The sequence below is a fragment of the Brachyistius frenatus genome, unplaced genomic scaffold (assembly GCF_029030835.1).
Source record: "Brachyistius frenatus isolate BFR_SWC_R1_liver_20210118 unplaced genomic scaffold, ASM2903083v1 Contig_59, whole genome shotgun sequence".
NCBI lineage: Eukaryota > Metazoa > Chordata > Actinopteri > Embiotocidae > Brachyistius > Brachyistius frenatus.
In genome coordinates this window covers 2,189,973-2,213,983 of record NW_027210658.1, presented here as the reverse complement: position 1 = coordinate 2,213,983, position 24,011 = coordinate 2,189,973, and the positions used below count along the sequence as shown (strand labels likewise).

Genomic DNA, 24,011 nt, shown 5'->3' with positions numbered 1-24,011 from the left:
AACCATAAACGACATCTATCCTTGTAATGAAAATAAGATTTAACATTGAAAAAAAATTGGATTCGTATTACAAGACCGAAAAAGGGAACTGCTGTAAAACAGCATAATTATGATGGCCAAACATTTCAGATGCAGGTTCATTCATGCTTTTATTAATCTGCAGGAAAGAGTTCATTCATTTTAAGAAAGCTTTAAAATGAGTAAAAACTAAACAGGAGTTGAGTCCACAGTCATGTACATAGATGACTTCCTGATTAGATCTCTGACCTCATTAGTATCTTTTATTTGTATTTATTTATTTAAATTATTGTTGCTGTTCTCGTTATTTATATATTTTCTGTTGTTGTTACCGATTTGAATTTCAAAAATGCTGAATCATGTTTTGTATCTGCCAACTTTGATTTAAATAACTTTTTCTCTTTTTTAAAAAGTTTCTAATGGCTAAAGCAGAAGAAACGGTGTTCTTTGCCTTTCAAATATTTGCTCACTAATAAAGTGAGAGAAGTTCAAATGTGTCCTCCAGAGAAATAAACAGGAAGTTCAGTCCGGCTGCTCATTTTCTAAAAACTCATGTGTTTTGAATTGTTCTCCTACAGCTGAATCCTTGTCAGACATCCTACAAATTCACCTCAATATATTTCATTTATCTTTTTGTTTTCAGGATGTTTTGTTTCTTCTTTCTGATTCTAAAAGGGAAAATGTAGAATATTTGTTTATTTTATCATGAATCTTGTATTTATACCACAAATTCAGTGCTTCTAAACCATTTAAGAAAGAAGTCAGCGACTAAGTCAGACACATAAACAAACACACCAACTACTGAAATGAATCTCTGAATGAAGTTGGTGATATCATTTGTACTTTTGAATGAGGACCTTGTTGGACTGCCTGCAGCCCTGGAACATGAATGTTTCAGTGCAGCAACAGCAGCAGATCAAAAAAATACACCCCGAGTTTACGTTCGTTTACACAGTAAACATCCTCCATCTCTGGATTCACAGGAAGAAGTCGAATAAATGTGTCACGCTTGGCAGATTATTTAATAATTCAAATATATTCTGGAGTATTTAATTAAACCTCTTAAATCCTGACCTGTTTCTAACTGCTTTTAAAAATAAAGTGCTGGTGTCAGACAGAAATCAAAATGACCTGGGAGCAGAATGATAAAACTAACATGGACTTGTATTTTGTTTAAATGTGTGTAGATCCGCATCATTCATCCACCGCCCGGGTCAGGTCAGTCTGGACCACCTGTGCGTCTCTCTGCCCCCTCACACCTGCCAGGTACACCTGAGGTTTGGGCACGTTGCTCACCCCGTCTCTCTTGGTCTGGCAGGCAGCATCCCGGGGCGGCCAGGTCTGGGAGACGTTGTCCCGTCTTAGGTGGCTCTCATCCGTCTGCACTGAGTGGGTCACCTTGGTCCGGAGGTCGGCCTGGGATTGTGAGAAATAAAAATACAGTTTGTTATACTGAAAGAGCAGTAAAGACAGAGCTGCTTCATATCAGAGGTGCACTCATGTGGGTGTAGAGAAAAGTGGGCGTGGCCATCTGCTGATGGTGAACTGGAGGATAGTGAATGCTTGACATACACTCATGTGTTAGAACGTGTAATAAACACGTGTTCTCCTTCTTGACTGTGGATTAGAAACTGAACATCCGTGAGTCTCACCAGTTTGAGAGCTTTCCGTCGGAGCTGCCACTCGTTCCACTCGTAGGACCTGACGATGTGGGTCGGGGTCGGGTGGAGGTCCGTCTGGGTGCCGATCTCACACTTAGTGACGGGCTTCGCCGGGAAACTCTCTCCTTGCTGCGTGCGATGAGACGTAAAAATACGTTTGAACTCCCCGTGGTGTCGCTGCTGCTCACTACAGGCGTACCACTGATACACAGACGGGCCGCTCACCTCCGAGTCCGGACTCACGCTGGACACCTGGTGCAGTCTGAGCAGCTGGATGAGTTCGGGGGAACATCTGGCTCGTTCTTCCACTGCTCTAATGAAGTCGTCTGGACTGGAGGAAAACTTCAGGGCTGCTTCTTTGGAGCTGAAAACGTAGAGCTTCTCTTTGTGCTTTAGGACTCCGATGTGAGGGTTACCTACAAGACACGCACAGATTCAAGATGCTCGTCGGGCTGCATCCTTCGTCAGATAAAACATTATGACCCACTGCTGCCTGAGTACGTAGGAAGTCCATCAGTGGGACTGACTTCATGGAAGCAGGAAGCCGGCAAGGTGAGCAGGTCTTTACGTGACTGCCACCATCATAACCTGACTGAGGCTGATTAATTCATCATCATCAATAATGAGTCTTTCTGTTTGCAGAGGCGGTTTCGGACATCTGATCCGTCTCTCATCGATGTCTCTCTCCAAGATGGACATCGATGAGACCCGTCCAACGGGGAGGAGACACCAGCGCAGAGCAAGAAGACAATAGGAGAAATAGAAATGGAGCTTTGGGTCCCGTTGGAGTCTTGGAGTTCTCCTGGATCAATGTGTGCTCTGACAGGACCACCGGAGCCGGTCGCTCATCAGCAGCATCCCAGCAGCAGCCTCACGAGTCCATCTGGACGAGCTGCAGCTGGTGGAGTCACATGTTCGTCGGGAAGGACCACGACCAGCTCCGGCGTTAGAGGCAGAGCGTGACGCAGCTCATCTCCAGTTTTAATGAAGCCGGTTGCCATAGCAACCTGGACCTACATATACGGCAAAGAAATGTGCTGGTGGATGGAGATCAGGGAGGCGGTGTCAGACTGATCTAAAGTCCGCTCAGACCTTCACCCCATCTGGCCGGATTCAGTAAGTGATGTCACAGCGGTGCATGATGGGAACGGTACCTGGAAGAAGAAGACCGTCCTTGTCCACCAGCGTGAACCCACAGACTCCGTTATACTGCAGAGGAAGCTCTTCAGAGGAGGCGGAGGTTTCCTGGAGGAGCCACTCATCAGCGTTCACCTGAGCCTGGTCGACCTGCTCACCTGGGAGGAGGAGGAGGAGCCAAGAACAGCCGCTTTAATGTCCGCTCTACTTCCGGTTCCAGCTTTATAAAACAGGAGGTCATCACTACAGAGGATGACATCATCCATACCTGAGGACCGGGCCATCCTCTGCTCGTCTGTCTTCACCTCCGACGTCTCCAGCAGCCCGTCCAGGTACGCAGCAGAGAAGATGTCGGCCTGCGACGCCAGGAAGGGCTGCAGGTTGAGAGTGATGCTGTGGAGGATGTTGAGCAGCTCAGCCTCATCCTGAAGTCCAGACCACAGCGTGGACAGAACCCTAAAGAGCGGCTGGAGGACACGAGGAGGGGCGACAAGAAGGAGGCTGTGGATACACCAAGAACTAAACAGCTGTTTCCTCCCGACTCAACCCTGAACTCAACACTCCCATCAGGATGACACTGATGGACAAATATGCTGAACTGGTCCTTTAGAGGTCACTTTAGAGGATAGATAGATGGATAGATGGATGGATGGATGGATGGATGGATAGATGGATAGATAGATAGATAGATAGATAGATAGATAGATAGATAGATAGATAGATAGATAGATAGATAGATAGATAGATAGATAGATAGATAGATAGATAGATAGATAGATAGATAGATAGATAGATGGATGGATGGATGGATGGATGGATGGATGGATATGGATAGTAGTAAAGTCAGTGATCAACACGTACGAACACGGTTGCCGTCGGCATCGCTGTCTTTGACTGGACCGTCTCCTTCAGCAGCTTCATCTGGGCTGAGAGTTCCTTCTGCAGGACCTCCACGTTCTTCACACAGGAACACGCATCAGCCTGGGGGAGGGATGGGGGGCACAAAGATTTAGATTTTATTACATATTTTACTCGGGAACATAAACATGAACTGAGTTCATAAACTGCAAACAGACAGACCTCTAATCTGTGTGTCGTATGACTTCTAATAACTATGATTCTTTATTCTGACACCATATTTTAGTACGGTGTGCCTCAAGGGTCAATTCAAGGTCCAGTTGAACTTTTTCTGCATATACGACCCCCTGGGACATCATCAGCTGTATGTCAGAGAAGGACCCCTGCAAGCTGAGCTGTCTGCAGGACTGCCTGGGTTCAAACCTTCTCCAACTCAACGTCAGTAACAGTGAGATCCTGCTCATCCACCATCAACCCTGCCATCCCCTGATCCTCTGCTAGATGAGGTCAAAGGTCAAACCCATTTCAACAAATCTTGGGTGTTTAATTCAACATTACTTTTAGCGTCGAGCAGCAGACTGTGATTCTGGTCTTGTTTTTAATGAACCTAGAAATATTACACACTCCAATGTTTGTTTTTAATCTTTGATTTCTCCAGCAGCCTTTTGATGGACCCTGACCTCAGTTTTGGACCAGAATCAGAACCTGTGGACTCGTCAGGGTGTTTCAGAGTTGATTTAAACATCTTATTGATGACCTCTGTTGTTCTGTAGGGTCACACTGATCCTCAGGTTCTCCCTTTTTACAACACACTTTTACTGGAGACGATCTGAACTCTCATCTGTTATGTCATTTATATTCATGTATGTCATTAACTTTTAGTCTTCTCTGTCCTGCAGGTTTCTGATCTGGTGGTTACTGACCCTCCAACCTGCCCACAACATGCTGTCACCTGTTTCTGAAAACTTCTATATAAATGAAGTCATTATTAAATTCCAGATCTTCGCAGCTCACCAGCAGTACTTTGAGGAAGACCTGGTGCTGCCTGACGTTGTACAGAGCCTGTCTGAGCAGGACGGCGGGGACGTCCCTCTGTCCATCCGGCGTGGCTGGGTCGCTCAGCGTCTCCAGCAGGGCGGTGTACTTCCACACCAGACTCTGAGTCCCACGCAGCTGGTCCTCAATGCTCCTGCTGGCGACTGGGAGAGCTTCTCCTAGAGCTGCAGGCACTGCAGGGAGGACAGAGACAGAAGCAGCTGATCCCCGATCAGGAGTGACGAGGACGTCTCAGACATCACTGGAATCTGCTACTTTGACGGTGAAATAAAAAGTGTACTGAGTTGGTGGACGGGGAGCCCCGCCTCCGTCCCCCTGCTGGCTCTGTTGAAGAGACAGATCCCCGTGACGATCATGCTGAGCTCACTGAGCTGCTGCTCCTTGTCTCTCTTCAGGAGGACCGTGAAGGCTCCGACCTCGGTCTGAGGGAAGACGCTCTGCAGGGCAGCTGCAACAGGAAGCAGACAGATCACCTGTCAGGTACACGTCGCTCACGGTCATCACGACGTCACCGTCACCCGTCAGTCACACGTCGCTCACGGTCATCACGACGTCACCGTCACCCGTCAGTCACCTGTGGCCTCCTGCACGGCGCTGCTGTCGGCAGGTGAGCCCATGGAGGAGCGCTGCAGGATGTAGGAGGTGATCCGACGGTACAGAGCGTCACAGTCCTCCCTGCTCTTCACCCTGCTGTCAGTGATCGGCCTGCTCACCGCGTTTAGCTCTGCCTCCAGAACCCGGTGGACCTCCTGCAGGAAGTCACCTGCACAAACACACTGAGTCATCAGGAACTCACTCCACTCATTCAGAACAGTGTTTTATTTACTTACGTCGAGACATGTAGTTCATCTCGAAGAACACCTGCATTTTAATGGTGTCGAGGGCGGGGCTACATTTCTCCATCAGTCTGTCCACACACAGCTGGAAGACAGAGGGACATTAGAGGACAATTTGAAGTTACAGAGGGACATTAGAGGACAGTCTGGAGTTACAGAGGGACATTAGAGGACAGTCTGAAGTTACAGAGGGACATTAGAGGACAATTTGAAGTTACAGAGGGACATTAGAGGACGGTCTGAAGTTACAGAGGGACATTAAAGGACGGTCTGAAGTTACAGAGGGACATTAGAGGACAGTCTGAAGTTACAGAGGGACATTAGAGGACGGTCTGGAGTTACAGAGGGACATTAGAGGACGGTCTGAAGTTACAGAGGGACATTAGAGGACGGTCTGAAGTTACAGAGGGACATTAGAGGACGGTCTGGAGTTACAGAGGGACATTAGAGGACGGTCTGAAGTTACAGAAGGACATTAGAGGACGGTCTGAGGTTACAGAGGGACATTAGAGGACGGTCTGAGGTTACAGAGGGACATTAGAGGACAGGCTTCACTAACAGAGACAACATTCAGGGGACACTGAATCAAACAAATTAAATGAATTCACCTCCTCCAGTTTGTGGACGTCCTGACTGGTCAGAGTTCGGTCCTCATTGAAACCATTTCTGGAGTCCAGCAGGACAGCTTTGACCTGAGGGGACATCAGAGAGACGGACAGTGGGACACCAGGGAGAATAATAAACACTTTTATTATTTTTACTTCTGTATTTTTAACACAGGACGGCAGGTTGTTCAAAGAATAACAGAGTTACTCTAACTTCCGGTACCGAGCAGCCTAACGCGCCGCGGGTCCGTTGGGTTTACTCACCATGAAAGCCACCAGGGTGTCGGACACCGCGTGCCCTCTCCCCGCACACTCCCGCGCGACTTCATCGATGATGTTTTTAATCACTGTTTCTCCGTGAGCGCGAGACATCTCTACACACGCAAACACACACTCTTCAGCACACGGAACCAGCGGCAGAAGCCTGTTGACAACCGGTTGGCATAGCAACAGTGTCAAATAGCCATGTATTCCACCACAATGGTCACCAGAGGGCGCTACAGTTTAAAAATAAATAATAATCCGGAAATTTTGGCTTTCAGAAACATCCCCGCCCTCTTTTTGGAGGGGGGGGGAAAAAACTAACACTCGCCGTAGATTTGAATGTAAAATAGCGTTACAGAGTTTATAAATGACCCCAAAACACCATGGCAGGTAAATACATGTCCACTCTGCCTGTCAGGGAACACGCTGGATAGATTAAAAAGTTTCATTTGATCCCTTTTTTACTTTTTGTTATTCTGCTGTCCTATTATTTCCACATTGCTACCTTTTCTGTACAAAATAATAAGTAATTGTCTACACTGTGTAAATTTACATCTTGTTCAATAAAGTTCTTATTGTTAAAAAAGGAAGCTGCATTACTCTTCATATCAAAAAAATTGGAGCAAAAAGAAAAAAAAAAAGAAAAATCCTGTCAACAGAGAAGTTTAGCAAAAGGGACTTCAGATACATCCTTCCAGTGATTTAACTTCAAATAAGACCAACACAAATGGAAGTATTTTAGTTATTGTCTAATCTGGTGTTTTCAGCCTCCCTCCTGTCATTTTCTTTTTGTAGTTTCTATCAGAGCTCCAGCTGTTAAATGAGACATGATACAGAGTGGACAACAGTTAATGTGGAGAGCTGCATTTGACTCCAAAAGGTTTAGGTTGTTCTTGATATTAAACACGAGAGAACTGGTAGAAATGTTCAAACAAAAAGGGTCGACCCACAGAAGGAGGATTAAAACATTTATTTAAAAAAAATAAATAAATAAAAGACGTGACAAATAGAAGTTGTGGTTCCGGAAACACTCAAGAGGAGCAAAACCAAACGATCCAGAGTCGGATCTGTTCAATCATCAGACGCACTGAGCGGCTCACTACCTCCCGACACACGGCTCACACTGCAGGCTCCATTCACGGCGATACACACCAGAGCTGAGCACCCGGTCACATGACAGCCCCCCACCCTACCCTTCAGAAAGTAAATAATAATTTTTTTTAAAAATTTAAAAAAAACACTGCAACACATGCAAACAGGTGAAATTAAATCCCATACAAATACATCAGTTCATGCAAAAGAGAAAACTGAAGGGTCTAAACACGGGGTCGTTCGGGGTTCATGCTGACGCAGCACTTCATTCAGGGTTCACGCTCACACGGCAGTTTGTTCGGGGTTCATAATGACGCGGCAGTTTGGCACCTGTCATTCAAAGTACCGGTGCATTGCAGGTCCGGTGTGAAACATCCACACAAACAAAGTTTACACTCAAAAATGTCAGAAAAAACAGAAAGAAGGGAAAAGAATTGAGACGGCGAACCTGCAGCAGCGGTTTCTAATGAAACACCAGCAGACCAACAGCTGCTCGCCATCATCAACCAGCGACATGCAAACATCAGTCAGCACCACTTCGTATCCTACAATCCTTCACTGCAGCAGACGTCAGGCACAGTGAGCTTCAGGAGTCATTTCATCAGCAGTGTTACAAAAGTGTTATATGACACTGAAAAAACATATATCTTAAAACTATCATTTCTATATCTTATAAAAAAAAATATCTTATAAAACTCATTAACAACAACAGTTGAACCAAATATAGTTTAACTGGTTATATAAAGACAGTCATCTGATATTAGATTAATATTAATTATATATTAGGAGTCTGACTTTTCTCTGCTGCTCATTCTAGAGACAGAAATCAATCAAAGGCCAGCTTCAATTCAAACACAGACTCGGTCCAGACGGAGACGTGCTAGGACGGAGATGCACTAGGACGGACGCTCTTGAAGGAGAACAAGAATAACGACAAACAGTTTCTGAGTCGTTACGTTGGAGAACGTCTCCAGAACAAAACAACAGAAGGTCCCTGATGAGCAGAGAACCGGACTCCAGACAAACACATGTTAAAGGACCCTGTAGAGGTCCAGACTAAAGGACTCTGGTTCTGTGTGGTGGTCCAGTCTCTGAGGTGGTTCTGGTTCTGTGTGGCGGTCCAGTCTCTGAGGTGGTTCTGGTTCTGTGTGGCGGTATTATTGCACATGCTGAGATCCCGGCAGATGTCCTGCAGCCTCTCAGAAACACTTCCTGAAGACGATCTGCGGCCCGTACTCCTCGTACTCCTCCTGGCTGATCCACGCCGAGCTGAAGGTGGGCAGCCGGGCCAGAACTGCTCCTCCGCTCCACACCGAGAAGTCTCGGTCTCCATGGCTGGAGACACGGACGCTGTCCCTCACGTCTGCAGGAACCAGACCCAAGATCTCAGCCTGAAGACGCTCTGGCAGGCCAGGCAGCAGCGTGTTCCCACCTTCAGGAGACAGAGGACAGAGACGTTTAGAGACAGAGGCATCCAAAGAGAGAGGACAGAGACATCCAGAGAGAAGCTAAAGACATTCAGGGTGAGGACAGAGACATTCAGCCTGTCCCGTGTCCCCGTGTTACCCGACAGCACGATGTTTCCCAGGAAGCAGCGCCGCAGGTCCATGTCTGAGCTCAGAATGGACTTGAAGATACTCTCGTGCATCCCGTAGTGGTCCCGTCCAATCAGCTCGGGTTTGAACAGAATCTCAGGGGCCCTGCAGGTCAGGGAGGGGACGGATTAAATGTCATTCATGAAGAGGACAGCTGGACGGACACAGAGACCAGCCAGGACCAACAGTCTGACAGTGGACACAGCGATGACATCATCTTTACAAACAACAATACATGAATGGAAAGTTGTAGATTTCCAGTGTTCGTATCGACCTCCTGTGTGACCGAGTCCACCTGTAGCACCGTTACCTGAACCTCTCGCTGCCGAGGGCAACCACCTGTCCGTCCGGCAGCGTGTACTGGACCTCCTGGCAGGACAACCCGGCCCGACTCAGCTCCGCCTCGTAGTGGAGCGCCACGCAGCAGCACTTCTCCTTCATCTCCCGCACGATCTCCTGCTCGGCTGTGGTGCGCATGACCACACCCTGCTCCTGCAGCAGCTGCAGACAGAACCAGAACCACCTCAGAGACCGGACCACCACACAGAACCAGGAACAACAGAAATGTTGCAAAAACATTTTCAGACACGACACCAACATGTAAAACTACCTGCGCATTATTTCAACAGCCTCTCCGATAATGAAAGACAGTTCTGAGCACCTGATTTCTGTCATCAGCAGAACCTCCCACCAACAACAGCAGAAGCAGCAGATACCTTTTTAAGATGCACGGTGACGTCTGCTCCAGCCAGAGGGAAGCGCTGCACCGCGTGAGGCAGACAGTATCCCCCGAACACCGGCACGCTGTGGCTCACGCCGTCTCCAGAGTCCAACACTACACCTGAACACACACACACAGACAGGAACCGCTACGTCACTAAAACACTGACTGTTCTATCCTGTTCATAAATCTGATCCACATCTGGGACTATTTACCCACAATACACAACTTCTTAAAAGGTAGAATGGAAATAAAAGTGTCCTTGGATTACTAGATGATTGAACAAGTGTCTTTTGGAGCACGTTAAATTTCTTCAAACAATATAATTTGGTGGAATAAGTGACAGTAATAACTTGTGAAATATATCATCAGAAACACAGAGACGAGACGGTGATCCCGGTACCGGTGTAGCGTCCCGCTGCGTAGAGAGCCAGAACTGCCTGCAGGGCCACGTATGTGTAGGGAACACAGAAACACTCGAACATGATCTCCACCGTCCGCTGCCGGTTCTCCAGAGGGTTCATCGCTGCTTCAGTCAGCAGAACCGGGTGGTCCGCTGGATCCACACACAGCTGCTGGAAGGTGTGGTGCCAGATCTGGAAGAAAAGCAGGCTCCTCACAGTCTCAGGCAGGCGTGTTCTGGTTCCGTAGAACGGGACCAACTGGTGCGTTCTGGTTCCGTAGAACGGGAGTTAAACCCTTCCTACCTTCTCCATGTCGTCCCAGTTACGGATGATGCCGTTCTTTATGGGATGTCTCAGAGACAGGACTCCTCTCATGTGCTGAGCGTCGTGTCCGATGTAGGCGTCCCTTTCTACGTCCCCATTCATGATCTCCTGCACAGAAAAACAGGGACACTTTATTAGTCCTTACTCGGCAATAAATAGACGTTTAATAAACGGTTAGTAACACAAATGTGGTGAATAATGAGTGTGATCGCGTTTGTATGAACAGCTGGAGACCAGGTAGGAAGCACAGGTGTGTCTCCATGTTCACTGACCTGATTTATGGTTACAGAAATCAGTGTAATAATAAAATGAATGTGCTGATTGGAGGTGTTTTTCCACCAGAAGTTCCAGGAACTATAATTTGTCCAGAACCAAGATCCAGGAACTGTTCCGGTACCGAGGGTTCTTCCAGAACCCAGACTAGATTCAACACATCCTGCAGAACCAGAGCTCTGTCCGCACCATGTAGTTTAGAGAGGTTCTGTTCTCTGGAGAAGTTCCTGCAGTGGAAACTAACCTGCACCTCGTGCATCATGCCAAATGTTCTGATATCTTCAGGTGTTATAAACCATATCACTTAGAAATGATGAGCAGAAGGAGCTGAAGTAAAACCGTCAACCATGAACATCCTCACCTCATATTTTGGCGTCCCGATTATTGTTGGAAAAATAATGTTGGGGAGGTCTTGATCTGCAAACCCTGCTTTCATCATACCGGACCCGGTATCCAGAACTATGGGGGTCTGGAAATCTGCCATCTGAAATCACAGCAGCACAAAGAAATCCATCAGAATTAAATAAGTACTAAAGTGGACGTCTTCACAGGGTTCATCCACAAGCTGTTGGTGATGCTCTTAAAGCTATGAGTGTTAAATAGAAGAGACCAACGGGAATATTTTCAGTGAAGCCATGTTTACTTCCTGATGGGCACTAGCTAGTATCTCAACATTTATTTATTATTATTTACTGATTTCAGTTACATCTTACAGAACCGATTAAAGAAATGAAGTCAGACTAAACATAATTATACAAGTCCAGCTTTAAGAGACTCTCTCTACTGGCATCATCATGTTCAATCAGCTGATCAGCACTATCGTTTAATTTTATTAGTATATACACTGTACATTTTATAATTTATTACCTTTTTATTCTGTTTTATTGTTTTTCTAGGATCAATAAAGCATATCTATCTAGAGACAGGTCTCGAGACTATTATTTAAATTAACTGTATGTAACTGTACAGTTAAGTCGTTTTTTCTAAAGAAAACAAAAATAGCAGCAGCAGAGAAAAGCATGATCAGTGATTGGTTATATTTACAGCTCATTCTGGCTGCTGATTGGTTGAAGGTGTCTCGTGTTACCAGGTGTGCAACACTAAGAAGAGATAATGTTACTGCAAAGTTTCCATCAGAGGGTCCATAATGAAATCTACCGTTTATCAGATACTCGGGTGTGACTCTTGAATAAATGGAGCCTCCCTCCTACCTCTCTGCTCGTCTGGACCACAGCTGACACACGGTGAGACGACATCACCGAGATCTGACCTCCACCAGGGGAGCCGCCACTCCGCTCGTCTCCACCCGGGTCGAACTCCAGAGGTCCGGGTGGCAGCTGGACCTCAGACTGTTGAAGGGAAGGCGGCGGAGTCTCCTCCGCTGGGAGAGAATCTGTGAGTGGACGACATATGGGTACCTCTGATCCGTCATCTTCCTCTTCGTCTTCCTCCAGGTGCTCCGATGAAACCTCACAGCTCTCGGGTAGCGTGTGGTTGTTGTTGTTGTTGTTCCTGTATTCGTTCACATTTGGATTCAGAACCGAGCCGTTACCGATGCGTGGAGTTGGACTCTCTGGCAGCACACAAACTGCTTCATCATGTGGGTCCAGCTGTGTGGAACCAGGATCTGGCCCACCAGAGGACAGCCCAGGATCCAGGTCTTCGGTGGAATGAAGAGGTTTGGGCTCAGGAGGGCCGTAGCAGGAAGTGTAGGAAGTGAGAGGAAGCGAAGCCTTTCTCGGCGCCGGTGCCAGACGGAGGGGGGATGTTCCACCCGGGTCAAACGCTCCGTGATCTGGTCTCATCTCAGGAGTTAAAGGAGCTTCAGGACTGCAGGGGACAGAGTTTCCTCCAGGTTCTTCACCACAGACACACAGCTCAGACGGTTCCTCCAGGTCCAAGGTTCTGTCACACAGAGACAGACGAGCTTCACCGCCATCAGGATCTGGACCCTGGGAAACTGGAAGCTCATCCACATCAGGACCTGGTTCTGGTGGAATACTTTCAGCCTCACATGAGGAGTGGTTCTGTACCGACTCAACTGAAGGCCTCTGTGATAAAAGCCCGTCACAGAGAACCCGGTCCTCCTCCGTCTCCGTTCTCTCCATTGCAGAACATCTTACAACCTTCCGGGCTCGGTTCTTCTTCACGTGGTGTTCTTGGTCCAGACTCTCCAGCGTCTCCACCTCCCGTCTCTCCTTCTCCAGCTGCACCCTGAACGCCTCCCTCTCTCTGCTCACGCTCCGCGGCCCGTCTGGTTCTGGAGGTTCTCTCACTGACAGCTCACCGTCTGGGTTTTCTCGGAGCCTGTGGATGTTCAGGTTCTCCTCCATGATGAGCCGATCCAGGATGTGGACTCTCCTGAGCTCCGTCAGCAGGTCTGGTCCAACTGATCCTTTATCTGCAGCTTCGGAGTAGAGAGCCTCATCCTCAGGCCCACCTGCTGACTCAGCAGATCGGAGCTCGCCGAGGCCGTCAGACTCAGCGGGATCCGGGGAGTCCTGAAGGCCAAGGACCCCGGCGTCAAACAGGTCTCTGGACGACATCTGAAAAAAGGAGCAGAAGCAGATGAAGAACAGCGAGTTTTCTAAACAATTCATTTAATCCGTCTTTCCTGGAGGTTCTGCTTTTACACGAGTGTAGATGTCACTTCACTCACCTTTGCTCACAAAAATCAACAACATGAATAAATAAAAAACATGTGTTTTTAGTCAGAGGCAAAAAGTTCTGTTTGGAGCTGCCGGAGGAGAAAAGTTCCAGATGGAGCAGGAAGGAGAACCATCTCTGAACCTTTTGATTGTACCGCTTGTGTTGAAAATTAAGCGTTTTTAAAAGGAGTGCATTCAAATTCAAGCATAATCACAACCTTGAAACATAACTGTTAAAATGTAACATTTCCTAGTTTCAAGATTTTGTAAACACCCTGTGAAGAGTCACCAATCAGGGTTAGTAGTAGCTTTATCAAACTCCAGGTATATTTAGTACTTTATTGATGTGATGTGTGCTCATCATACCAGACCCAGCTGGTCCTCCCTGTTCAGTGGCCACAGAGTCTCCCTGTCGTCCGACCTCAGGAGGGCCTCCAGCACCGCCTCCTGAGCCAGAACATTTTCCTCCTCCTGTTCAACAAGACATCATTTCACTGTAGTCAGATCAGGAGAGCAATTAAAGACCCATCATTGGGTTGACTGGTGGTGAGTGGAGTTCAGCTGATGGACGTTGTGATCCAATCAGCTCCAGGAGGGCAGTGTGGTTCAGGAGACAAGACTCAGATTATTGAATTATTCCAGCGGGTGTGAGAGGGTCGGGCTCTGCGCTGTGATGGATCAGTAAACTGTGAGGGGGTGGGGCTTCTTCCGTGCACTGACGGAGCACCTCTTACCTCCAGTATCTCATCAGCCCGGTCCAGGATCTGCTCCACCTCCCTGAGACCCTCCTGCTCCTTCACATCCCAGTCCTTCAAGGAGACATCCATCACACTAAGGAAAGAAATGGGACATCAGGTAAAGTCTTCTAACACAGTCCATACATCACTACAATAAATAAATATAAATATTATAATAATAAAAACCACACTCGTTATATTCACATTCAACCACTGACTCCGTCTAAAATGAAGCTGCTCCTCTGGAAACAAACCGCCCGGCGTGCAGCTCTTCCATGATAACAGCTCTTTGTTGTACCTTTCACTACTACATGATGATCGGCGCATGACCCGCCTCATGACTCAACATGAAACTAACACATTCATCCACTGGCAGAGGAAGATGTTAACAGAAGATAAAAACACATTGGACACACTCAGGCTTTATGCAGAGCAGAAGCTTAAAGAGGTTCATGTTAGCATCCTTTAAAAACAATGATAGAAGTCTGCTGACTGGGTTTTTCCTGATTATGTTCCTGTTCTTCTCCACTTCAGGATTCAGTTCCATCTCTGACCCGTCAGTGGTCCTTTAGAGAAAGTTGTTGAGCCAAAGTTATTTAAAGTTAATATTTAAGGTCAAAGCAGCGTTACCCGTCAGCAGCGTCCTGGTCGTGGAGGTCGTAGGAGTCCCAGAGCAGCGTGGGGAGCCCCTCCGTGGTGCACAGGGACCGGTCCCCCCCCTCAGTGATGGTGCTGGACAGGATGTTTGAGATGGGACTCAGATCAGGATCCTCCAACCTGCTCTGTCGATGCGGTGTCCAATCTGTGGTCCACGGCCCTCGGAGGTCTGAGCCGCTCAGAACCTCCGTCTGTGTGGGCTGGTCCCGGGACCTGCTGGCCCGGTGGGCGGTACCGTGGGGGTCTGAGGGGTTGGGCAGGTGGAGGTCTCCGTTCTGAGGTGTAACGGTGACGGTGTAGGAGTTCTCCAGGTCGTCCACTGGCAGGCTCAGCCATGGATTACTGGGCAGCACCGCCGAGCGCTTCACCTTGATCTCAAAGTTCAGGGAGTCCACCGAGACTCTGGGGACGATCCGGATGCTGGTTCTGGACGAGTTCCCAACAGAACCCAGGTCAAAGTCCTCCACGTGATCCTCACTGTCGGAAACACTGGAGATGTGCTCCTCGTGAATCTCAGGCGGGTTAAATGCTGGTCTCACAGAGTCCCTGGTACCACCTGATCCAGACGGGCCCTCCCCTCCCTCTCTGCCCCCTCCAGCCTCCGGCTGGTTGTTCCCAGCTCCATCAAACCCAGAGTCGAAGGAACTGAGGGAGGGAGGTTTGCCCTCAGCTGACACCGTCCCAGGACCTGCAGCTGAGGGAGGTGGTCCGACACCGGGAGCATCCATTCCACACCGAGCGACGTCAGACTGAGACTGGCTGAGAAGAACCTCTGCAGTGGTTGTGTTAGCAGAAGACGGACCTCCACAGCTGCTCCGCAACAGCTCATACTGCCACTGCAGGGCGAGCTGCAGCTGCTCCACCACCACCGGACCAGAGGACACCAGGAGTCTCCTCAGAGTCAGACACCTGATGGAGAGGACAGGAGCAGAAAATAAAGTTCGTCGGTCAGTCATCATGAAGCATCAACCATCAGTGATGTCATCAACCATCAGTGATGTTCTCAACCATCAGTGATGTCATCAACCAAAAGTGACATCATCGTTGGTTTGTGAACGTTATGAAGCCTCCAGTTCAGATTCTGTCCGTCACCATCTTTGCTCGTTCGGAGCAGGAAGTGACCATATTTGGACGAGCTGGGGGAGGAGCCAGCAGTGGATCTGATTGGAAACCTGACAATACTATGTCCCGCTCACCAATAGCTGTAACCTGACTGCACCACAGGCCTGTCAATCAAACAGACTTTGACAGGCAAACAGACAAAAACTTGTCTTTTTGAATCTTCTTTTCTAATGAATGAGGGATTATTTTCAGATGGACCTCCAGAAAACTAATAAGAAGGAGTGACTTTAGCTAACAACACCGAGATAACTGATGGACACATTTTATTCACTTTGGATTTGATGAGAGAAGTTGAATGGGAGTCTATGGAGCCGGAGGCTTTTTGGAGCCGACCTCTAGTGGCACTCGGTGGTATTGCAGCTTAAGGCACTTCTGCATCGGACTCATTTTTCAGACCTGGACGCTACGAACACTTGTATCCAGTCTGGTCATCACAGACACTAAACAGCCACACTGCCCTCTGTCTGCCTGCAGATGTAATGAACACATGAGGAGGCGATAATACAGGTATAACATGATGGTTCACAGTGATGTTCTCCAGTGACATCGTTGTGCTTAATGATGTAGTTCATGCGTTGGAAACTAAAACGAGCCGTTTCTCATGGACAGAAGGTGTGAAAGTGCTCTGGATGGACACAGCAGTGACAGAGCCATCTACCATGACGTGAAGTCTCTCACCTCCCAGACATCCGGCTGCCCGCCTGCTGCACCTCATCATCGGGGATGGCCTTGGACAGGTGAGCCAGGTGAAGCAGCTCCTCCGTATCCGGAGGAGGATTCTTCTTCAGGAAGGAGGACAGCTTCTGTCTCCACACAGGGATTGTCCCCCAGTTCCTCCTCCGTCTCTGAGAGGCCGGAGCGTCTCCGTGGACACCTGACAGCAGCTCCGACATGAAGTTCTCCAAGAGGACCCGTTGGTACCAGATGTTGGCCTAAAGAGGAGACGGACAGCTTCAGGTCTGCTGCTCTTCAGAGGGGAGGATTAAAGTAGTTTATTTCTACGTGGTTTCTATTTTAAGTGAAGAAGTTAAATGCATCTTTTTGTAGACGTAATTATTTAAAGATATAAACCCAGTCTGTAGCTGTGAACCTCTGAGCATGAAGGCGTCCTGGACAGGTGAGCTGACACCTTCAGGGTACAGACGATGGCTAGCAGCAAAGAGAGGACCTGCCTTGTTGTAGTGCTGCTGGTAGCTGGACACCGCCCGGAGGGTCTGGAGGATGAAGTGAACCGCAGAGTGCAGCTTCCTCTTCAGCCGCTCCAGATCCAAAACCCAGCTCTCCCGGGTCGGACCGTCCAGCGGCAGCACGTCGGCCAGCGTGTGGACCACATCTTCAGCACAGCAGACCAGAGCCTGGGGGCGTGGGGGTGTGGGGTTCATGTTACAACAACATCTGAGCGGACTACAGCAGAGTCACAGTGGACTACCTGTTACACAAGGTAAACTAAATAAAACTCATACCATAGCAGGAGTGTGAATGGATGATTCGAACTCAGACACCAGCAGCGCCGCCTTCACAGCGTCCGGGGCGATCTGGATTTTATACGGCTGGAGCTTCTTCTGCAGAAGAGCTTCTATCTCCTCTGTGATCTGAAAACAGGAGTTCAGTGAGGTGAGAGGATGTCAATGCCACGGCTGCTCCTTCTCTGATCAGAAGAGTACGACTCACACATCAGGTGTTCTTTCAGAGGAAGGAGAGGAGATCGGATGTGTGGTCGCAGTAGTAGTTTATTTGTTCCAGATGAAAAGAGGAGAAGACGACCTGTTGTCGTCTTTAGTCCTGGATGGATTCTGGTGGTCACCTCTGAGCCTCGCTGATCATTTTTCCCAGCACTCCCTTATTGTAGAGCAATTTTCAAACGCACCCCCTGGAGTCTTTCAACAATTTTCCACAGACCTCCATTATAAATTGTGTGTCTGTGAATGAGCTCCGTTATTAAAAAAAAAATGTTTGTATTAATGAATGTTTTGTGTTTCTACAACTTTCCCAGAGCTTCATCCCAGCTGGACGTCTGAGGGCCGAGTGGGAAGAACAGCTGGGAGCTAAAGGTCACAGCAGGTGAGCAGGTGTCAGTCAGGTCATCATGAGCTCCATCATCTGATCATACGGTTTATTTATAATAATCACACTGTTCAGAGATGACTCGTTCACTGGGCAGTTAAATCATCAGCACTACATGGAGTCTGTGAGGCGTCACTCTGAACACTTCACTGGAGCCAGGAAGTTATCCTCAAACAGAAGAGACTGATGTATCAGGGGACGGACACACAGAGAGGCTGAAGACACAGAGATGTCTTTTACTTTCATTTTTTTGGGCAGAGTTCCTGTGAGGTTTTATTTGTCTGATCCGAGCTGCTTTTGAACTAGAGAACTTCTTCAAAGCAGAATTCAGCTCAGTTTTTACTTTCAGACTTATATAACACACATGTTCTGTGTACACTGGTTATTTTCATAAATACAGACATGTCTAATAGAGACCACTGCCTTTGTAGTTCACACTCAGGAAATGGATTTATTAGCAATTCAACGTGTGAGTTCAGGTTAAAAATCTCCTGTCTGTCCTACAGTTCAAACCACAGACACCTGACCTCCTCTTCAGGGACTCAGACAAACCGTGTTCAGGAAGTGAAGCAGACGGGTGTGAGCGCAACATCAGACTCACCTGCAGCGCATCACTGCGCAGCTGAAACACCTGCAGCTGCAGACGGGCCTTGGAGAAGGTCTGCTGCCACAGCAGCTCTACTTTCTCCACCGCTGCAGTGATCCTGGAGACAGAGACAGACTGATGACCACCAGCTGGAACCATCAATCAATACATTTTAATATATAATTATCAGACATGAATAGATAAATGTCCCTGAACGCATCATTAAATTCACAGCTGTGTCCCAGAGTGTCCCTGTAGTTGAACAGATAACGTCTCCATCTTTAAATTGTCTGCTGTTAAAGTTTTTCTAGATTTTCCGTGTTGTACAAGTTTTTCAGTGTTAACGTTTTTTCTAGATTTTCAGTGTTGCAAAGTTTTCTAGATGGTTTTTCTATGGTCATTTTCAGTGGTAACGGTGTTTCTAGATTTTCAGTGTTATCGTTATTTCTAAATTTTCAGTGTTTACGTTGTTTCTAGATTTTCAGTGTTTGCGTTTTCTGGATTTTCCGTGTTTGCATTTTTTTCTAGATTTCAGTGTGGTTCAAGTTTTTACTAGACTCTGTATTGTTAAAGTTTTTCTCGACTCAGATGTTTTCAGACTGAACTGATGTCATCTGCAGCAGATTTAAATATCAGCTCTAGTCTCAGATTAGTACAAACAGTTAATCCTGGCTGTTGTGAACAACATTCCTGTCTGCGTGTGGAGGTTTTCTCAGAGGAGGATTAGGACGGAGGCCCGGTTCTGTGACTGAGAGGCCTGCGGTACCTGCAGCGGTTCTGCAGCATGTCGAAGGCGGTGTGGGTGAAGAGGGCGGTGCCGGCCATGGCCTGGTAACAGGGCTCCCTGTCGGGGTGCCGCAGCCTCTCCAGCACCGTCTCGCAGTGTGTCAGCAGCTGGTCCAGACCCAGCTCCCTGCACAGCACAACAGAGGAATGAAAGGAGTCAGTGTGGAGGAAGTGAGACATGTGAATGCACTGAAGCAACTGAACCCGCGTTTGAATGTTAAAACCACTTGTAGACTTGAATTTCCCGTCAGTGGTTAAACTCCTGAGATTAGTTGTTTTTTTTTGCCATCCTCCTGAGCTGCAGTCTCCACCCTTCACAGGCCATCATCACCATATTATCCATGTGAGCTCTCATCAACACAGTGAACAACCACTGGTCATCATTATAATATCTCAGATGTTAAAGCTCGGTGCTCTTCGTCTCCGTTTTAACCAAAATGTAGACAGACAGCTTCACTAACACCTGTGAGGCACAGATGGAAATGACAACTTGATCATTTGGTTTGATTTTCACAAGTCAAAGAAAAATGACAAGAATGATTTTAGCTTTTAAAAACAGGCTCATTTATGCGTTTCTAAAAGGGTTGAATTTGTACGTTATGAATTAACACCCTGTGAATTCATGCAAGAACAATAAACAAAAAACGGCATACTAAAGCAGCAGGAAATAACAATGGTCCTCAGATCATCAATTTCCTTTCATATTTCATTCACTCATTCATACATCTATAATAATTATGTCCCTGTAACTCGAAGGACAACGATGATCTTTGTAAGTGAATCCTCAGAGCAGCAGCTGAGAGCCTGACCTCCGGAGCTGCAGGAACTTGGTCTCGTTGGCGGAATAGAAGCGCTGGAGCTCGTTGAGGGTGGAGGGCAGCGGCAGCCTGGACAGAGCCTGCAGGGTGGAGATACACGAGGGCAGCCGCTGGACCACGGACAGGAAGTCCTGGACGAAGGCGTCGATCTCCTGCAGACGGACGGACACGTTAATACGACCTTCTGAACCTCTCAAACACATTTCAGCTTCAGGCATGGATCCTTAACTTATGATTTAAACGGAGTTGTAAAATATAAACCCCTGTAATAACTCGCGGTGCTGAACTCAGACCTGCTGACTCAGCAGGCCTCCTTATAGGCCGAAACATGGTGTGCTGATGAACACTGTCCCGACCCACTTCAACACCACTGAATGTATAATGGGACAGAAACAGGCCGCCTTTCACTTGCTAATAAGGGTCAGCTGATGACGGCAAGCATTTACACAAGCGTCACCACGGTAACGGACAAAAGACACGGCTGCCGGGACGATTCATGAATGAAGACCGAGAGACGAGCGTGCTCTTCATCACGACACTGCATCTTCAGTTGGAATTAATGTTCAGAGTGACGAGCAGCAGATGATCCGACTGGATTCATGAGCTACTGTAGATACAAACAGAAGACCTGTGTGTGTGTGTGTGTGTGTGTGTGTGTGTGTGTGTGTGTGTGTGTGTGTGTGTGTGTGTGTGTGCGCGTTGATGTCAGCAGCACAGTGTAACTGTGTTGAACTGATCATAAGACAGATTCATAAGTGTGGTTTTGAGTCTCTGCTCACAAACTCTCACTGGCGGAGCCAAACAAACACCTGATGGAGACTGGTGGGCAGAGCCAAACAAACACCTGGTGGAGACTCTTTTTTTTTTTTTTAAACAAGAGTCAAAGTGTAAAATTTGTATGGATCAACAGTATTAATGATGTTCAGCACTATCTGGTCATAAATGTAGTGATTTACAGCAGCTCAGATCTTCAGGATGAAACTAGTCCCCCTTAAGAATTCACTGGAGAGATGATGATAATAATAATAATAATAAAAGAGGCTACCTTGATGAAGGCCACCCAGCTGTGGTGACAGTAGACCAGGTATCCTCCCAGCGATGGAGGCAGCTGGCTGCGGTCGATGTAGTTCGACAGCTCGGGGAGTTCCTTCAGGAGGACTTTCTGCACAGACCAGGTGAATGTTGCAGAAGTCACAACCTCTGTGCAGTGTGCGTGTGCGTGTGCGTGTCAGACCTTGAAGGGTGCAGCGTGAGACTTGGACGGAGTCAGGCATTTCAGCAGCAGCTTCACAGCGTCCTTCTTTTTGGGCTGAATGACGTAGAGACTGTGGATGCTCCGCTGGAAGGTGAAGCAGAAAAGATGATGTCAGAGCTCCGATGGATTAAAGAGAAGTGGACGATTCAAATTCAAATCTGAAGTTTCTCCTTGAGAAATAAGTTAGATACGACTCCTCCACTAGGTTCAATAGAAGTCGTTTTGAGGGAGAGTTCGACGCTCAGAACAAACAAACGACTGTTTTGTAGTGATGTTTGTCAGAGAGTCATGTGACCTGATGAACCTGCTGCTGAAATAAATCCTTATGGCTGCAGGTTTTAAAAGAACGCTGAAAAAGTGAAAAGACAAAAACACGTGGCTCCGCCAAGTCAGTGGAAAACACTGCAGCCGTTGTTGAGTAGCTGAGATCTGCCTTCCTATGAATACATGGAGCAGAGAACAAACCCGACACCTCCGCTCTGATCAGTCACACGGCGACTGCTGTGGATCAGCCAGAGTTCATTTGTAATATAATATAATGAGTGTAATTTCAAAATAAAATGTTAAGGCTGTGCAGACTGATGTCAGACCACAAGTTAACTTTCTCCTCTCGATGAAAACATGCAACATAATGATGGTCATTAAAGTCAATTTCAGTGAGGCTTTTCTCTCTCCCTGGTCTTTACCGAATGTCTTCATTCTGAGTCGGAGGAATGTGAAGTATTGAGCGTGTAATTGTAACACCCCCTGCTGAGGTCTGTTATGTCCTTCTGTCTCTCAAACATGAAGACAGTTTGTTTTCAACTCCTGTAAAAAGGTCAAACAGCTGATAATCTCTGACATGTTGTCTGCAGACACGTTACCGAAGAGCTGGGAGGTCAACTAGAAAACATCCTGACAGAGGAGAGGAGAGGAGAGGAGAGGAGAGGAGAGGAGAGGAGAGGAGAGGAGAGGAGAGGAGAGGAGAGGAGAGGAGAGGAGAGGAGGACCTCTGGATGTTCACCGTTATCAGCAGGATAACAGACACACACCTGCAGCAGGAGCAGCGTTTCAGCGATGAACCTGATCGTCAGGAGAGACGAATGTTTCAGATCAACAACCACCGAGAGGACGGACGGAGTCTGAATCTTCTTACTGAGGAGACAAGACACACCATCAGGACACGGGGACATGCACACCATCAGGACAGACAGACACCATCCAGACAGACAGACAGACAGACACACACACACACACACACACCAACAAACAACATCAGGACACACACACACCTACCTGTGCAGCGCCTGACAGTAGTGGATGAAGTCCACCACGTGACCCTGGCTGAGGTCAGAACCGAGTCTGGACTGTTGCGCCGTAGGAAACACAATCAGAGGGCAGCCATGTTGATCAAACACACCTGTACAGGTAACACCAAGACACACACCTGTCAGTACACAGGACGCTGTGTGTGTGTCTGCACAGTGTGTAGCTCAGCGCGCGCGCGTGTGTGTGTGTGTGTGTGTGTGTGTGTGTGTGTGTGAGAATAATACCGGGGAACAGCACCGCTCCGGAGCTCAGCACGTGATCGTCGGGCAGCGGCGGGGAGGAGCCCCAGTCCGGTACCGGCTCCGGGACGTCTGGAAGGTTCGGGAGGAAATTAGATTATTTTTATTGGAAACACACCCGGCAGGAATTTGAGCAGCTCTGCAGTCTGAACGCCGAGGAGCCGGTCCAACATCCCTCTTCCTCCTCCTCCTCCTCCAAGAGGAGCAGTTAGGGCTGAGAGGAGGAAGAGGAGCTGAGGAAGACTCCAGCAGTGCGCGTGGGTCCACAGGGCTCAGGTCTCTGTGGACCCACGCGGCGTCACTCCGCCCGTCTCTCCCACCTGTTGCGGTTCGGCTCATTCTGCTGAACTTCTTCTCCTGCGGACCGGAACAAGAGTTCATCGGGACTCCGCGGAGGAAAGCACACCGAGCAGCTCTACTGCTCCGCGGCGGGACAGCGGCAGGTGGACCACCGCGACGCTCTGCCGCTCTCCGCCATGTTACATCCAGTCATCCGACTCCGAGGTCTCCCTGCTGACTGCAGCCTGCCCCGGTGTTTTATACTCGGGGTGGGGATGGGGGTGGGGGATGGATGAGACAGCAGACGATTGGATGGAAGTTTGTTTGACACAGACGTTTCCAAACGACTGAAGACGGACAAAACTAAACTAAAAGGTCCATTAAAGGTTCTGGTTCCGGTGTTTGTTAGTATTTGTTGAAGAGAAGGCATCCACCATTTACAAACAATACTGACAATATTCAAACAAGACACGACAAGAAGTAGCAATGAATGCCTATAAAAACCACAATAATAAATAAAATAATAAATAAAAAAACACCCACACAAACCCTGAACACCTCCAACAGACGGATCAAACTGAAGGAGCCTCATATTCCTCAAACATCCTTTAATTATTCACACAGGATCTGGATCTGTTGATATGAGATGACATCTAAAACTCACATTT

At 47.9% G+C, this 24,011-nt stretch overlaps 2 protein-coding genes across 3 annotated transcripts; both read right to left on the bottom strand.

Annotated features, from left to right (window-relative positions):
• Positions 1-58: 58 nt before the first annotated feature.
• Positions 59-6,595, bottom strand: cfap206 (cilia and flagella associated protein 206). The gene is made up of 12 exons (XM_069705856.1): positions 6,436-6,595; positions 6,175-6,258; positions 5,561-5,651; positions 5,305-5,493; positions 5,011-5,178; positions 4,689-4,903; positions 3,678-3,797; positions 3,085-3,283; positions 2,834-2,974; positions 1,905-2,095; positions 1,671-1,808; positions 59-1,434 (listed from the first exon to the last, which is right to left on the bottom strand). Exons 1-12 carry the CDS (start codon positions 6,541-6,543, stop codon positions 1,213-1,215), a joined length of 1,866 nt encoding a protein of 621 aa, XP_069561957.1. The 5' UTR covers positions 6,544-6,595; the 3' UTR covers positions 59-1,212.
• A 2,131-nt stretch (positions 6,596-8,726) lies between these two features.
• LOC138625132 (uncharacterized) lies at positions 8,727-23,733 on the bottom strand. Of its 2 annotated transcripts, XM_069705853.1 has the most exons (23): positions 23,385-23,733; positions 23,050-23,136; positions 22,793-22,916; positions 22,549-22,651; positions 21,497-21,601; positions 21,308-21,424; positions 20,254-20,414; positions 19,425-19,571; positions 18,674-18,776; positions 17,472-17,600; positions 17,181-17,363; positions 16,687-16,940; positions 14,860-15,795; positions 14,227-14,323; positions 13,859-13,963; positions 12,056-13,390; positions 11,206-11,328; positions 10,551-10,679; positions 10,247-10,439; positions 9,839-9,963; positions 9,433-9,623; positions 9,094-9,227; positions 8,727-8,959 (listed from the first exon to the last, which is right to left on the bottom strand). In XM_069705853.1, the coding sequence occupies exons 1-23, from the start codon at positions 23,443-23,445 to the stop codon at positions 8,727-8,729; spliced, it is 5,175 nt and encodes a 1,724-aa protein (XP_069561954.1). In that variant the 5' UTR covers positions 23,446-23,733. The 2 variants fall into 2 exon arrangements, with proteins under 2 accessions (XP_069561954.1, XP_069561956.1); XM_069705855.1 differs by lacking the exons at positions 22,549-22,651; positions 22,793-22,916; positions 23,050-23,136; positions 23,385-23,733 and adding an exon at positions 21,813-21,990.
• Positions 23,734-24,011: the final 278 nt, after the last annotated feature.

Bases quoted from the DNA above. Each gene is read 5' to 3' on its own strand.
- cfap206 (XM_069705856.1), bottom strand. From the start codon at position 6,543: ATGTCTCGCGCTCACGGAGAAACAGTGATTAAAAACATCATCGATGAA. The intron at 3,284-3,677 runs GTACGTGTTGAT...CGTGTCCTCCAG, and splicing joins TGCCGACGGCAACCGTGTTC to CCGCTCTTTAGGGTTCTGTC. The intron at 2,096-2,833 runs GTACCGTTCCCA...CGTGTCTTGTAG, and splicing joins GGACGGTCTTCTTCTTCCAG to GTAACCCTCACATCGGAGTC.
- LOC138625132 (XM_069705853.1), bottom strand. From the start codon at position 23,445: ATGAACTCTTGTTCCGGTCCGCAGGAGAAGAAGTTCAGCAGAATGAGC. The intron at 20,415-21,307 runs GTAGCCTCTTTT...GTCCGTCTGCAG, and splicing joins GCTGGGTGGCCTTCATCAAG to GAGATCGACGCCTTCGTCCA. The intron at 9,228-9,432 runs GTAACGGTGCTA...CCTGACCTGCAG, and splicing joins CTCGGCAGCGAGAGGTTCAG to GGCCCCTGAGATTCTGTTCA.